General features: G+C 43.6%; 1 protein-coding gene across 2 annotated transcripts in view; it reads left to right on the forward strand.

The window, feature by feature from the left end:
• Positions 1-16,143, forward strand: part of ELAPOR2 (endosome-lysosome associated apoptosis and autophagy regulator family member 2) — a 154,193-nt gene that overhangs the window by 133,439 nt on the left and 4,611 nt on the right. Inside the window, exons 16-22 of one of the 2 annotated variants that reach the window (XM_034765423.1) lie at positions 619-808; positions 4,070-4,166; positions 5,177-5,278; positions 8,180-8,306; positions 9,567-9,745; positions 10,468-10,633; positions 12,577-12,684. In XM_034765423.1, coding sequence (XP_034621314.1) covers positions 619-808; positions 4,070-4,166; positions 5,177-5,278; positions 8,180-8,306; positions 9,567-9,745; positions 10,468-10,633; positions 12,577-12,654 — 939 coding nt within the window. In that variant the 3' untranslated portion in view covers positions 12,655-12,684. The remainder of the gene's footprint in view (positions 1-618; positions 809-4,069; positions 4,167-5,176; positions 5,279-8,179; positions 8,307-9,566; positions 9,746-10,467; positions 10,634-12,576; positions 12,685-16,143) is intronic. The other variant, XM_034765431.1, reaches the window with a different exon arrangement.

Raw genomic sequence — 16,143 nt, forward strand, 5'->3', positions numbered from 1 at the left:
GTGCTTAAGTGCATTGCTGGATCGGGAACATGGAGTGCTCATTAGCTTGCAGAATTGGGCCCTTGATGAGTAAATTGCTTTGTCCTTTTTTGCTGTTGCTCTAAAATTTTACTGTAGGTCTGCATGGAAGGATATGTATGACTCCATGAGACACTAATGCAGGCCTGTGGGCTAGAACCTAATATACATGCATTTATGCTTTGTATGCATTTATACTCTTTCAGAGAACAGCTTTTCCGGATTAAACCCCAGATAATGAGGTACTTTACAGTGTATCATTATATGGTTAAGGGGAAAACGCTTTTCTTTTACAAGGCATTTTATTATGCTTTGCAAATAAACACCATGTTGTCAAGATAAACAAATAAAGGTGCTTAGTATCACAGGTTCTGGATAGTACATATGGGAATGCACAGCGGGTAGGTGACTGGCTGTTTCAGAATTTGCACCAGAATTTAATTAAAAGCTTAATGATGGCAAAGTAATGTTGCATGTTTTCTCTTTCTTGATGACCATTGCTAATGGGGAATCAGCACCCTCTGTTTGCATCCCCTCCCTCACAAGGCTGCAAATCCTGCCAGAAGTTAACATCTTCCCTTACTCGTTTAATATCCATAGGGAAAGAAGATGGCGATTTGCACAGACAATATAACAGATGTCACAGTAAAGGACATGGTAGCTGAATCAGAAGACTCTTCAAGCTTGGTGGGAACTTTTGTATGCCAGTCTACGATCATCCCATCAGACAGTAAGGGGTTCAGAACAGCACTGGCTCTGCAGTCCAACAGCCTTGCTGATACATTCTTAGGTACATGGTTTTGTGCCTTTTACTTTTTGTTCATGAGGAAGATTCTGTAGGCTGTTCAGCTGCAACTAAGAAAAAGGGCGATATTGTTTTATGGTCTAATCCTGCAAATCCTATGCGCATCAGTGGGGATTGCAGTGGTTTAGCCTCTCTGTGGAGAAGGCTCTCTATTTATTAGTTTATACTTGGTCGCTCTTCTGGTGGGGCAGTTCAGACTAGTAAAGGGCTGTGTCAGCACTTACCCTGCAACCTGGCGTGCCTTACAGTGCTTTGCTGCTATAGCTTCCGAGCTGGGATGCTCACAGCCAGCCTGCAAGCATGCAGTGACACGCTAAGGGTATGTCTACACTTAAACCACTACAGCAGTGCAGCTGCGCCACTGTAGCACTTCATTGTAGACACTACCTATGCTGACGGGAGGTGTTCTCCTGTCAACGAAGGTAATTCTCCTCTCCAGAGGCAGTAGCTCGGTTGATGGAAGAATTCTTCTGTTGACCTAGAGCTTCTATACCTGAGAAACGTAGCTATGCAATGTAAGTTCCCAGTGTAGACCAGCCCTGAGTGTCTGTGTGCTAGGCAGCTCAGACCCAGCAGTTCGTCTACAGCCCCGCTCTGGCTTCCACCAGCCTTGGTTACAACCAGCAGGGTGACCCCAACACACTCCCAGTCCCAAATTTCCCCAAAACTGTGTGCCCTGAAGTGTCCATCCCTAGACAAAAGCACTTTACAGGTTGTTAACTTAACTGGGGTAAATACCCCACCCTTCCCTGAAAACACAGCACTGAGTTCGTTTATAGAAAAATAAAACCAATTTATTAACAAATATACATAGGATTAAGTGAGTTCACATATAAGGAATGAAAATAGAAAATAGTTACAAGTAAAACAATAGAAAATATCCTTTGTAATAGCTAAGACTTAACAAGCTACAGTCTTTGTTCAAGACTGATTTCTTACCAGTCTTTCTTCTTTCCAGTCATGGCTGCCTTTCTCTCAGTCAGGACCTTCCACAGAAACAGAAGGGGCTGGTTTCCCTTGTCTTCCTAGGTGAAAGATCTTTGCCTAAGCAGGTTTCTCACCTATATTCAGTTTCCAGAGACTTCAGTCCCCCTCGGCTGAAGGACCAATCTTTCTCGGCTCTCTTCCCTTATGTCTGTCTTATGCTGGATGCCAGCATGGCTTTCTGTGTCTGCTTGTATCTTCCAAAGTTCAATGATCTTGTTTCAGGAGGTAGGATGCCCTCATGCTGTTCTTCCCTTCCTGTGATCTTCCCATCCCCACACTGATTTGCATGTAAATGAAACTTCCATTGTTTTCGGTCACACCTTGCTTAATTTCATTGGAGACAGTTAGATAGCTGCCTTCCTTCCTGTCTGAGTGAAACCTGTTTCTCCCTTTGTTTGGTCACAGACTGTAAAGCCCAATATCAGTGAGTATTCACAGTTCCAGATACAGTGCTAATACATGCATTTCACAATGATATTAATCACTAGTGTGTCATTAGTTTTCAGAAAAGAACTGACTTGATACACTTTTATAACACAGTAATCAGTTGATCCAATTGTTTATCACCTGACGTTCAGACCCTCTCTCTTTATAGCCCAGATAAAGTTTCATTTCCCTACTGGAAGCTGTCTCCTCCCTCGCTTGTTAGCTTGATCACTTTGTTTACCTAATATGTAAATGGATCTTCCTTGTCTTTGCTTGATGACCGGGCTGGCCAGAGAAGCAAATAAACATTCCTTTGCCTAGGGCAGACCTCTTTACCAACTTCCCCTGACGTGCCTGGTTTAAATACATTTTAGTCATAATTCCAGCATATATCCCTAACTCTTAATACATACCCCATATATACATCACACAAGAATACCAAGGCTCAGTGAGTTATTAGTTTTCCAATGACATCGGACATGACATCCATTAGATACAGATTATGACATAAGTAAGTCGGGGCACGCTGACCTGGTCTGGCCAGCTGAAACTCATTACCTGAGACCACCGTGCCCTTGCTCTCTGACACTGGGAAGCTCTCAGGGTCACACGCTCCTAATGTGTTTCCCCCTTCTCTGATCACTGAGGAGATGGTGCAGAACGGATGCCCTGTGCAATAGGGGGGGAGTGCCCGACCTATGACAGATGTCGATACTTTTCAGGCCCAGCAATGAACAAGGAAGACAGCAGAGAAACAAAGGCAAGAAGGCTTTCAGGCACCTTGCTGGAAGATATTTGGCAAGGGGAATGGAGGAGGTATTTTAGGGAAGAAACCTGTTGTCATGGTTTCAAAATAATATATTTAGGACTAGACTGAGAGTTTAGTCTCTGCCCAGAGTAAGGGGCAGTGAATAGCTGCATCACACCAGGAGCAAGCCAGTAGAGTCACAATTCAATCTCTGGCTCCCCCCTTTGCTCCCCTCCAGGGGAGGTTAAGCAGGTACTGGTCTATACCATTAACCAGTTTGTTTTCCCACTGTGTCGGCTTAGCTGTGTTGGCCAATGCAAGGCAGAGAAGAACAAAAGCTCCTCCCATTCCCTGCCTTTCTCCTCCTCACCTGCGCAGGAGGTGGAGCTGCAACATGTGGAGTTCATTGTCTCCCATGCTACCCTGGGTAGGCCCCCAACCCCAAGGATCACAGTGCAGGGGGATAAGGGAGCTGCTCAGGAATTTCAGCATGAACTAATGGGCGAACATTTATTGGGGAAAAAAAAAAGTTTGTGAATGTGTCCCCTTACTTTTCACCTGTCTCTAGTGGTCTAGGGCCATCCTCATTGAAAGTACAACCCCCTACATTGGCAGTTCTGCAGACACAGAATGAGCATGAGCACAAACTTTGAACCCCCAAGAGGCGGTCCACCCATGTATTGGTAGAGGACAGTATAGAGCAGCGCAGGGAAGCTCACACTGTTAATTCCTATGCAGGACCTGTTATTTGGACAGAGGATTCCACTCGTTAAGGTTGTAGATATGGAATCCTCCACAAATTGCACATTCCCTTTGAAAAACGTAAAACTCTATCTCACACCATGAATTTTAGTATTAGCTCTTTGTTTTATTGCATACCCTTCGATAATAAAATTGTATCTTATGAGATGGGTAGAAGTTCACGTGGTTTATCTTTAAAAAATTGTGCGTAATGCGAAATTACTGGACAAATTCTTAATTAGCAAATCAAATGCCATTCTGGAAAGCACACTTTGTAAAGCATGTACCTTTCAAAAACCACATGCTTAATTTGTTCTCTTTTTTTTGTTTGCTCTTATTTTTAGGAGCTACGGTTGAAACCACACTGGGAAATATTAACATTGCAACAGAAATGTTTCCATCTTCCCAAAGGACAATACCTGATGTGAATTTCTTTTTCAAGTAGGTGGAAAATTGTCCGTAGGAGGAACATCAGCGCTCTTTAATTGTTTAAAGGGAATGTAGACTTAGGGGGAAGGTCTTTAAGGCACTCTTCCTGGGCTCAGACTGATGGGCGTGCTGATGAGTAGGTTGTGAAATCAATTAATGAAGCAGCTTGCACAAGTCTGAGTTATTCCTGATTTACACAGAGGAGAGCCTGGATATTTCCAGGTGCCATCTTCAACCTTGTTTTCTGGGCCCTGGCTTCTCCTTAGTTTCTTTTTTAAATGCGCGATTTACATTTATATACTTCCTTTTGCATTCATTTTTATTTTTACATTTTTGTTACAAAAATGAACTGGAGGAAAAAAAATCACTTGGTTTGAGACACGCTCAGCCTACAGTGTCCTCTTCCTACTTTGTTCCTCCAAGTACTATCCCTACCAGTAAGGTGACCAGACAGTAAGTGTGACAAATCAGGACAGGGGGTAGTGGTAACAGGAGTCTATACAAGATAAAACCCTAAATATCAGAACTGTCCCTATAAAATTGGGACATCTGGTTACCCTACCTACCAGCGACCCTGCTGTGGGTAAGGTCATTGTAGTTTTAAGCCGTTAGCCTACAGGGGGCATATTGATGCAACATATGTCATTCTCCGAGTCCTGCCCACCTTCTGCAATTGCAGGGAAGTGTAATTTGCAGCTTCCTGGGGTAGTGGAGTGAATGAGTCGACTGTAGTGTTTCCTGCAGAGTACATTCAGACCACGATCTCTGTGGTTATGATTTTCTAATACTGTTATTTTGGATTGGGGGGAGGCTGTTCCTCAGAGGTGAGTCCAGTGGTGACTTGGGTCAGAATGAGTCAGCACTGCTGGAAATCAGGCAGAGTCTCCAGACTCTCGCTAGCTCTAGGTGCACACCTAGGCAGAATTGTGTGCATACATGTAAATATGCATTTATTGTGCAATATGTAATTTTTTAAAGTAAAATCAATATTCATTGAAAACTTTGCTCTTATTTCATATTAGGTCTTCTACACTTACAACCCCCTGTGAAAATGGACGTGCAACTGTTGTGGTGATGAGGTGTAATCCCACCAAACCAGGCCAAGGCGATATTTCAGTCCCCAGGTATTTAATTAAGGGTATTACAGTATTGCCCAGATGCCCAGTCCTCTTAAGCCATCCTTGGCAAAACTCGTTTAGATTAGCAAGTAGTGAGAAGTGCTTTCTCCCATCTGTGACTGTCCAGGAGATGACACACATTTCTTCCAGGTGAGTACCTGGCCACAGTGATCCATATATATGTCATCTCCAGGTGAATTGCAGGCAGCACATTCTAGCTGTTGCTGGCTGTGAGGCCCCTGCGGTAGCACCTAAGACAGATACACAACAATTGCCTGCTCTTAGGCAATAAAGCCAGGAAAGAGTGCACAATAGGCAGCTTATTTAACCTCTCTATTTTGTACTTGTTCAACCTCTACTTGAACACTCTGTCCAGTTCTGGTGCTCACAATTCAAGAAGGACGTTGATAAATTGGAGAGGGTTCAGGGAAGAGCCAAGAGAATGATTAAAGGATTGGAAACCTTATAGTGATAGATGCAAGGAGCTCAGAACAAAGGAAAGGTTAAGGGTTGATTTGATCCATAAGTACCTACCTGGGAAACAGAAATTTGATAACCGAGGGCTCTTCAATCTAGCAGACAAAGATATAAAAAGATAGTTAAATTCAGACTGGAAATGAGGTACAAATTTTGATCAGTGAGAGTAATCAGTCATTGAAACAATTCACGAAAGGTCGTGGTGGATTCTCCATCACTGGTAATTTTTAAATTAAAATGTGGATATTTTTCTAAAATATAAGCTCTAGTTTAAACAGGAATTAAGCCTGCTCTGCCACAGACTTCCTGTGTGACCCTGAGAATGTCCCTTAGCCTCTCTATGCCTCAGTTTCCCATCTATAAAATGTGGTACTTCTCTAACTCAGAGGGGCGTTGCAAGGATAAATACATTAAAGATTGTGAGGTGCTCAGATATTATGGTAAAGGGGATCATATAAGTATCTTGGATTGATTGAGGAAGATCACGATCCAATAACAGTTCAAGCAGAGCATTTAATATCAGAGTAGACATCTGTATTTGTAACAAAAATGTCTAAATAAGCAATGCCTTCTTTGTAGTTTATTCCTGGTTTAGCCAGGGTGTGAGATGAAAGGAACATGGGAAATAGGCCTACCAGTGTTCCTGAGAAAATACTCTCTGATTCAGAGGTGGTGGTCTGAATTAGTCAAATCAAGGCAAGTGAGGTTGGTCTTCTAGCTCTCTGGATTTTGTTAAGATAAGTCAAATGTGTGACAGATTTCACAGTGACACTACAAATCTCTCTTAAGTCAGTTTTTCTATAGCAAGTATGATCCAGATTAATGAACCAATTGTGTATTTTTGGCTGTTGAATAGACTTCCAGTTACTGTCACTGTTAGAACCAATCTAGCTGCAGGTAACATCAATTGAGCAAGTGTCGTGGAAGTGCAGATAGTATTCTGTTCTAGTAACTGAACGTGGAATAGGGCCATTTGTACTTCTCAGGTTTGTGGAGAAGCTGTTACCTGTTCAGTAGGCTAGTAAACATCCTTCCACTAAGTAACAATTACGGAGCATGTCTGCTACCTACGGAGGAAATCACTCAAAGCATCACAATTACAATTAATGTTCCCCTATCAACTCAGAGCAAGTAGAAACAGCAGCTGTAATTACTGCAATACATGTTTTTGCCTGAACACTTTGAAATAAAAAAAAGAAATGGGGTTTACGCAAGCTTCTGGGTATCGGGGTGGCAGCAGTGGTGGGGTTACCCATAACATAATAGAACACTGGGGTTCTGTTTCTAATTCACATAAATATCTGAAACTGTAGGGGAAATGCTAGATGTTACTAGAAAAATAGATTGGGACAAAATTTAACTTTTTTCCTGCCAGTGGGGTTACACCAGGGATGAACTTTGTCCAAATATATATAATTTTTTCTAGTAATGTATAGCTTTTCCCCTGTAATTCTAGATAATTGCCAATGAAATCATTGGAGTTACATCAAGGATGAATATGGCCTGCTATTTTTCATATACATTTTGTTTCTCAGCTTTCCTCAAATATAAAATTTATTCTGAAAAAGAATTCAGAGTCACTAGAGCAGAGGTCTGTATTACCTGGCCACCTAGTGGTAGCTGTATAAATTATGCTGATGGGCTACAGCTGTAATTTTGACATCTTTATAGAACAGTGACATCTACTTAAACTACTGACAACTTTCATTTAGGTGTGGCAGGCAGTGGGGTACAAAGTTAAAATTGCTTAGCCCACAATTTTCAAAGGCAAATACTGATTTAGGTTACCTCAATTTTGGCATGTCCAACTTGAGACATTCCAAATCATTGGCCACTTTTGAAAATTTGGCCTTTAGTGTATAGCAGTCCATGGCAACTTGGCTCAGTTAGTCAATTAATAAACCTTCGTTGTTTAGTCACTCTAATTGATTGACTGGAACACATCAGAAAGACACCCTCAAGTACAAAAGATATACATAAAACACAGTTATGAAATCAGAAGTTGATGCAACCTCATCTGAGGAAGTGCTTTTTAAGGATATTAGAATATATTTAATTAGCTGAACATTATGGGCCAGATTCTCCCCCTTGCGTACATTGGTGCAAATCTGGAATAACTCCAGTGCTTTCAGTGACTGCTTCTAGTTTAGTTTATAGAGTTTTATATCAGCGTAGTATCAGTGGTATCTGGACTCTTATTGCCAGTAATTTGCGAGACTAACACCTTCTTTATTTGAAGCTAGATATTTCACTGATTGAAAAATCTTTCCCTGGGCTTTTTTGGTTTGTTTTGGAAATGTTGAATCAATGGGTGGTTATTAATTAGCGCTCTTGAGCAGTAGTCTGGAGGCAGAGAATCCAGACCGGTTCGCCTTTCCCCGGATTGAAACCTGTGTCACAAGTGCTAACCAAACTTTGCTTTTCTCCTAGCACATGCCCCGTTGGCACCTGTGATGGATGCACCTTCTACTTCCTGTGGGAAAGTACAGAAGCCTGTCCTTTGTGCACAGAGCATGACTACCATGAGATTGAGGGAGCTTGTAAAAAGGGATTTCAGGTAGAGGACTGAAGCCTTTTAGTCAAATTGGATGAGTTGTGTAGGCTCGGGGGTGCTGTTAAACTGCCTGTGTAAAAGCCACAGGGCTAGATTGTGCCTGTACATCACCTAGCCGTGCTGCTCCAAGAGCAGACCAGGGAAAGAGTCACAATTCATTCCACTCCCTCTTTGCTCCCGGGAGAAGTTATCTGCTACTGGCCTTCTCCATTTGCAGATTACTAACCCTTCCCCATTCCAGATCTGCTCTTCTGAGCACCATGTCAGAAGCAGGCTCCACCCATTCCCCTCTCTGTCCATCCCAATCTCTGCTAGCCTGTGTGAGGAGCAAGCATTGAGCGTACATCCTTTGTCCCCTCCCCGTGCCTGCAGCCATGACGCAGGGGAGTGCAGTTGGGTCTCATTCCAAAATTATTCTTACTGTTAAATCTCAGGTTACTAGGCCAAGCCATTTTGGAGACATGGGCTAGATTCTGCCCTGCACGAGAACTCAGCTCAGCACAGGAGCAAGGGGTCGGGGTGTTGGGAACCCTGTTATAGCTCCCTGATAATTATGGCTGTCCCAAGCCCCTGTGTAGTATAGAGTACCCGCCACACTGCTCTAAGGGTACGTCTACACTGCAATCGGAGGCATGATTGCCCCTCATGTCGGTATAGCTGCACTAGCTTTAGTTTAGCTAGCACAGAAGACACAGCAGCATGGACTAGTCTGACCAGAACCAGGGTGCGCACTGTTGCAACAGCGCGGGCTTGCATCGTCTTCACTGCTATTTTTGGGGATCAGGCTAGATTAGAACTAGCATGGGTATGCTACCTGGGGTGCAGTCACGCATCTGATTGCAGTGTAGACATACCCTAAGTTGCTCCACTGGGGTAGGGTCCTGGACGTCGTAGCCAGACTACACCACACCTACTCCCTTTACCCTACATCTCTTCTCCCAACACACTCCTCCATGCTGAACGGGGGGAGGGGGCGGCATAGGCAGAGGACCTGAGAGCAATACACTTGTGCCAGCAGGGATTTCTCCCAGGCATTTACAGCCAGTATACGTCCCTGTAGTGTATGGAGAAAAGGTGCGTAACCCAGTGGAGAATCTAGCCCTCATATGATTAAAAATATACATATTTTTAAAGTAAATAACACCTCTGTTTTCTGTAATTTCACTGCCTCAAAAACATGTTGTTGGCTTAACCTCAAAATGTCCATAAACGTTCTCTACATTCACATCGCTTTTCTGTATTCTCTCTCATTTTTTTTGAAAGGAAACCTTATATGTCTGGAATGAGCCAAAGCAATGCATGAAGGGGATTGCCTTGCCTGAGAAAAGGGTCAGCACCTGTGAAACCATGGACTTTTGGTTAAAAGTTGGAGCAGGTGTTGGTGCATTCACGGCTGTGCTGCTCGTAGCCTTAACCTGCTACTTCTGGAAGAAAAATCAGAAGTAAGTACTGCACTTGAGGTGACATACAAAAATAAATCAAAAGCCTGATCCAGAGCTCATTGAACTCACTAGAAAAACTCCCATGGATTCCACTGGACTTTGAATTAAACCCTAACACAGTGTAGGAAATGTCATACCGGATCAGTCCAGTGATCCACTTAGTCCAGTTTCCTGTCTCCAGCAATGGCCATAATAGATGCTGCAGAGGAAGGTGCAAGATACCCTGAAGTAAGCAGTTGTGGGATAGCCATGAGAAGTTTCTTCCTAACCCCTGACAGAGGTTGGCTTAAGGCTGGAAGCAATAGAGATGGGTAAGGTCATAGATTTTAAAACCAAAATGGACCATTATGATCATCGAGTCTGACCTCCTCCATAATATAGGCAACAGAATTCTACCCAGTGATTCCTGAATCAAGCTCACAGTTTCTGCTTGGTCTTGAGTGTATTTTTTAGAAAAAGTCTAAAAAAAAGTCTTTGATTTAAAGACCTAATGGGACGGAGTTTGTTCTGTTCTAGTCTGGAAAACAGGAAATGGCTGAGTTGCTAATGCAGTTCTAGTCATGCTTTCTGACTTCTGGTTCTTAAAATATAACTTCTGATTCTTTATAAATGCTTAACAAATAACCCTACGGAATAGCTGCAGATAGTGTTCTGACCACCTACACTGTCGCAGCTAGAATATGGGGTATTAAGAAAATAACTGTCCAAGTTTGTACCTTTAGGTTGGAGTATAAATATTCCAAATTAGTGATGACAGCTAACTCGAAAGAGTGTGAGCTTCCAGCTGCTGACAGCTGTGCTATAATGGAAGGAGAAGATAACGAAGAGGAAATAGTATATTCAAATAAACAGTCATTGCTGGGAAAGCTCAAGTCATTGGCAACAAAGGTGAGCATTAATATTATTATTTTTTTATTGACACTGATGTAGCACAGTTAGTTTAATGTAGCTAATTAGCTTATTTTATCATTTTGTTGTATAATTGTTGTAGTTACGTTATTTCATATGCAGTCAATGTGTGATGAATAGATAGAAGTAGGACAGGATTATTTTAATATAAATTTGACAAGTATTTAGGAGTGACAAGTGTGTATTAAGTATACAAGTAAGGTAAGGCAGTAATGCAAGGCCTACAGGCTAAGGCTGAAAGATTTCAGCTTTAACCACACTAGGCCTCAAGGTTAAGGAGACTTGACACGAGTGAGCAACCTAAGACTGACTTTATGCCAGTAAGGTTACCTGCTCCTGAGGGCATTCTGTGCCAAAAAATTAAAAATTCTGCGCACATTTTAAAATTCTGCAAAATTCTAAATAAATGCAGAGGCTCCAGCGTGACAGTGGGGAGCACAAGCCACTGGCTGCATAAAAGTGGGAGATCACCCTGCAGCCCCCACACCCCTGGGATATGGACTCAGCGGTGAGGCTGCACCCGACCCTGACACAGCACAAGGCCTGGGCCTGCCCCAGAAACACCCTGGGGCCCTGCCCCTCTGCGCCAGGTCCACCAGGTGTGGGGCAGGCAGGCTCAACCAGGCAGGATCCAAGTGTGAAGGGGCTCAGTGTGGGGGGATCCAGGTGTGGGGTGAGAGGGTTTTGTGTGGAAAATATGGGTGCAGGCAGCTCATTGAGGGGTCTAGGTGTGGGGGGATCTGGATGCAGGCTCGTTGGGGAGGCTTCTAGGTGCAGGAGCAATGGGATTCTGCATGGGCTTCCAGGTGAAGGTGGTTGGGGCTCAGCAGAGGAGTTTGAGTGTGGAGGTCTCAGTGGGGAAGTCTGGGGGCTGGGGGAGTGGGGCTTAGTGGGGTGAGGGTCTGGGTGCAGCTAGTTGGGGGTCAATGGCGTGGGGGCTCAGAGTGGTGCAGGGAGGGTGTGGCTCGTCAGTGGGGGGGTTTGAGTGCAGGGAGTTCAGTGAGGGGTGGTTTGGGTGCAGGAGTTGAGGTCTGGGTGCAGAGGGGCTCCAGAGGCGGGGGTTGGGGTTCGGGGGGGGGGGGTTCGGGTATGGAGGGGTAGGGGGGTTCTGGGTGTACGGGGTGAAGCTTGGCAAGGGTGTCTGAGTATGGGAGGTCGGGATGCATGGGGGTTGGGCGGATGGGGAAGCAGCTCCCCATACAGTGACCCCTCCCCCCACAGTTGAGGAGCAATGGGGGCAGGAAGCAGGGAAGGATGCTGAGCTTCCTGCTGCTGGGGGAGGTTTCTGGGGGTGGGTCTGACACAGCCCCAGCCACTTGTTGCAGGGGAAGAGGAAGTCCCGTCCTCTCCTGCCTCCAGCCCAGCTGGGACTAGCAGCTGATCCTAGCTCAGGGTAGGAGCCACTGGTTGGGATGTCCCCAGCCCCATGATGATCAACCTCTCTGTCGGCTGCTCCGAGTGCTTAAAACGATGTACCTGCACTGCTAGGGAATGGTGCCTGACTGCTCTTGCAGCTTCTCTTTGCTTCCCTGTCAGAAAGTAATATTTCTGTGGGGAAGCAAGGAAATCTGCGGGGGACATGAATTCTGCGCATGCGCAGTGGCACAGAATTCCCCCAGGAGTAAAAGTTACATGATTACTGTAAAGAATGTGCTAATAGGGGATCTTCTGGAAAAAGACACCGAAATGTGCCCATCTAGACTGCAAGGCACCTGACCGCAAGTCACCATGGAAACATGTTTACATAAATGCTAATGAGAATAAGGGGAACTCAGAGAACAACCTGTGTAAAGCAGAGCACCCCAAAATGGATGGGGTGTGGAAGTACAGATAAGGAAAAGGAAGTTGGAACCCTCATGCATAAGCATAAAGTGTTAAGCGTGGTCAGAATAACAACATAACGGGTTGGTTGGTATGGATAGGGTGGGAAGACGCTGAGGGAGGACCTCATTGGGATGACCCCAGCAAGAACCACTCCTCTATCAATGACCACCTGTTGAAAGATCCATCAGACTCTGTAATATCCTTGGGTATGTGAGTATGAATACAGCATTAGCGAGTGCATGGGATTTCTTAGGTTTTTATATATTTGTTTATGATTATAATTTACAAGTGAAAAATCTTGTTTGTGGTCCCTGTATTTGTTCTTGTGTGCTCCTAAGAGTCTCCCAGTCTAATTGATCTGAAAACTGTAGCACCACAAAAGCCGAACTCACTTCCTAGGGACACGACAGTTTAACACAGAGTTATTCATTTAGTTTTAAAAAGAGGCTACACTTAGGGTGACCAGATAGCAAGTGTGAGAAATCGGGACGGGGGCGGGGGGTAATAGGTTCCTATATAAGAAAAAGCCCCCAAAATCGGGACTGTTGGTCACCCTAGCTACACTAACTAACCTGCAAACACACACATCAATAGATCTAGGGCTCCATTAATGTCAATGGGACTGAGTTGCAGGATTCTCTCTTGCCCAAAGAACTTATAACACGGATCTTCAGAGTATGGAGAACAACTGAAAAGAGTTTGTCTGATGGACACCTCACACAGGTCACCTCCCATTGCTGATTAAACATCATCCCAGGGGCTTCCATAGCAACCATTCCATGGTTACATGGAAAATTAACATTCTGAAAGCGCCAAGTGTCTAGCCAGCTCTCCATGGCTTATCTGTAAGTGCTCTGTAGACACTGGAGGTCCATAGACCACAGTTTGAGAACTGTGGGCTTCCAGTCTATACATACACATCTGCTAATGCTTGGTGTGGTGCTTACTGCCCTGAGAAATCCCAGCCATTTCAAGGGAGAGCACAGTAGTAAGCTGTAGTGTTTGCAGGATGGGGCCCTAAATTAGACAAAGCCAAAAAAACACAAGCCAAAGAAGAGGGAGGTTCTAAGGGTCTGAGCTTGCAAGTACTTCAGTCCTTTCCCAAAGCCCCAAAGACATCCACTGCTTCAAAATGGATCAGGCCTGTAGTGCTGAATACAGCTGCTTGAAACTTTATTTGATACTTTTTTTTTTTTGGCTGGAAAATAGCTATTTTTAAACTGAAAAGTTTCAGAAAATTGTTTTCAAGATTTTTTCTAAATTGTCCCGTTTTTCATCAAAACCCCAAATTTCAAATGTTCATATTTAGGGGGGTTTTGCCTTTCTTGTTTCTGATTTTCCTGTTTGCCACTGAATGTGACAGAATGAATGATGTGTAAGGGTATCTCCTCCTGCCCCCCTTTTTTCTTTTTCTCCCTTTTAATTTTTTTCCCTTCTGCAACTTTCCCATATCTTCAACTTTGGAAACATTAGAAGGACCAGATGAAAAAGTGTGTGTGTGTGTGTGTGTGCGGGAACCCCGCATCTGGAAATTATTCATTTTATTGTAGTGAGTGTCAAGAATTAAAAAAGGGAGGGGAATATAGCATATTGAAAATTCAAAATGTCAAAAATGTGATTTTTTTTTTTAAAAGCAAAATATTCTGTCCCTTGCCCCCTCAAAAAAGATGTCCCCCCCCATTTTGAACCTTGCAAAAAAGAAAACGACTTAGAAGTGCTGATTTTGTGAAAGCTCTCTACTGCTGAAAGTAGTGAAATTTTTTGACCACCTCTGCTGCTGAATTTTGCGTTTACTACCATGAATAGTCCTGATGAGTTTAAAGGCTTGGTTGAAGTATGCAGGACTGGGCCTGTAATGATCAGAAGAAGAGAGGAAGGATTGCTGGAAGAAATAGGTTTTGTAGTTTAAAAGTAGGCTTAGTGCTTTATATTGAGAATAGCAATCACTTGCACACCTGAGCACTGTTTTCAAACAGACTATTCTTAACTCAAGTTCCTATGTTCATTTTAATAGGCTTCCCTGTACACTGTTACCTTTTCAAATAAGCCTGTCAGATATCTCTGGCTTTTCCCCCCATCTGCTGGATAATCAGAGCTGCCAAACTCAGCCTCCAAGACCTCATTAGCTTGCTCAAGTCTGCATCCTATATCCCTGCAGATAACTGGGATTTATTATGTATTTCCTCAAAACACATGTGATAGGCATCATTCTTCATTACTGCAAAAGATGAGAAGTGCAACTTCTTAAAAAAAAAAACAGAGAAAAGAGAGAAAAATATGGGGGACCGGGACAATGTAAAGATGTATCAACAGAGAGAGAAAAAATCAGAAATATATTAAAAATAGGATCAGATCCTAGGTGATTACTTTTCTGTGTTCCAAAACTTCTTATGAAGTTATTGAGAGCTTTGACTAGATAAGAAATGCAGAGCTGAGCCCCTAATGTAAAAAAGGAAAACTATTTATTTGCAGTATTATTGTAATAACAACACAGAATATAGGAATTGCTGTGCTGAATCAGGCTGAGGAAGTGCAGGAAACCCTGCAGGAGGCAGCTAGGGGAGAATCTGACCCCACACATGCATTAGGTCTCATTGTAATAGAGAGTGATTTTAAACCCCAAAGAGTGAGTTTAGTTTCATATCTCTTTCCAAAATATTTGTTAGCATTAAGTAATATAGCTGTAGATTTTCTTGCCTTCCATATACACGGCCACTCCATTTTTTAAACAAGGTCTGTATCATAGGTACACCAAGACAAGTTTGGTATTTGTATTAGCATTATGAAGACCTAATTTAATCAATGTGTTGATGCATGAAGCTTCTACAGTTGCAGGATTTTCAACCTTTTCCTACCGATAACCTCAAAACCACCCACCCTTTTTCTTCTCTCCAGTATCCTGGAGTTCTTGTCTCCAGCAGCCTCCTGTGGCAATGAGACCCACAGTCTAATGACACATAGTGTGAAAACGTATTTCCTCATCAGTTTTGAGTTTGCTACCTTTTACACTAATGACTCTCTTTGCTCCAGCTAAAATCATCTACAATGTTGTCAGTGAAATGCTCTGCATGAGAATCAACTTGGGTGTACCCACACTAGGTAAATTATAGGGCAGGCTAGAAAACAACAATTCCACTTCAGGAAAAATGTTGAGGTTTTGACATTTGTTTTCATTCTGTGGAATATTTTTTGTTAACAAACAGGAGAAAGCTTGATGTGCCACAGAATAGCCAATGTCCTGGGGGGTAGGGCCCTCACCCAGAATGTGGGAGACTCAAGGTATGTCTACACTACCCGCCGGATTGGTGGGTAATCGATGTATCGGGGATTGATGTATCGCGTCTCGTCTAGACGCGATACATTGATCCCCAAAAACACTCCCTGTTGACTCCGGAACTCCACCAGGGCAAGAGGCGGAAGCGGAGTCGATGGGGGAGTGGCGGCCGTCGATCCCGCGCCCTGAGGACGCGAAGTAAGTCGATCTAAGATACGTCGACTTCAGCTGTGCTATTCTCGTAGCTGAAGTTGCGCATCTTAGATCGATCTCCTCCCCCCCCACCTCCCAGTGTAGACCGGGACTCAGCTTTGAATCCTTCCTTTGCAAGAGGGACTTGAATCTGTGTTTCCCACATTTCAGGTAAGTGCCCTAACCACAGTGCTGCAGA

The sequence above is a fragment of the Trachemys scripta genome, chromosome 1 (assembly GCF_013100865.1).
Source record: "Trachemys scripta elegans isolate TJP31775 chromosome 1, CAS_Tse_1.0, whole genome shotgun sequence".
Classification (NCBI taxonomy): Eukaryota; Metazoa; Chordata; order Testudines; family Emydidae; genus Trachemys; species Trachemys scripta.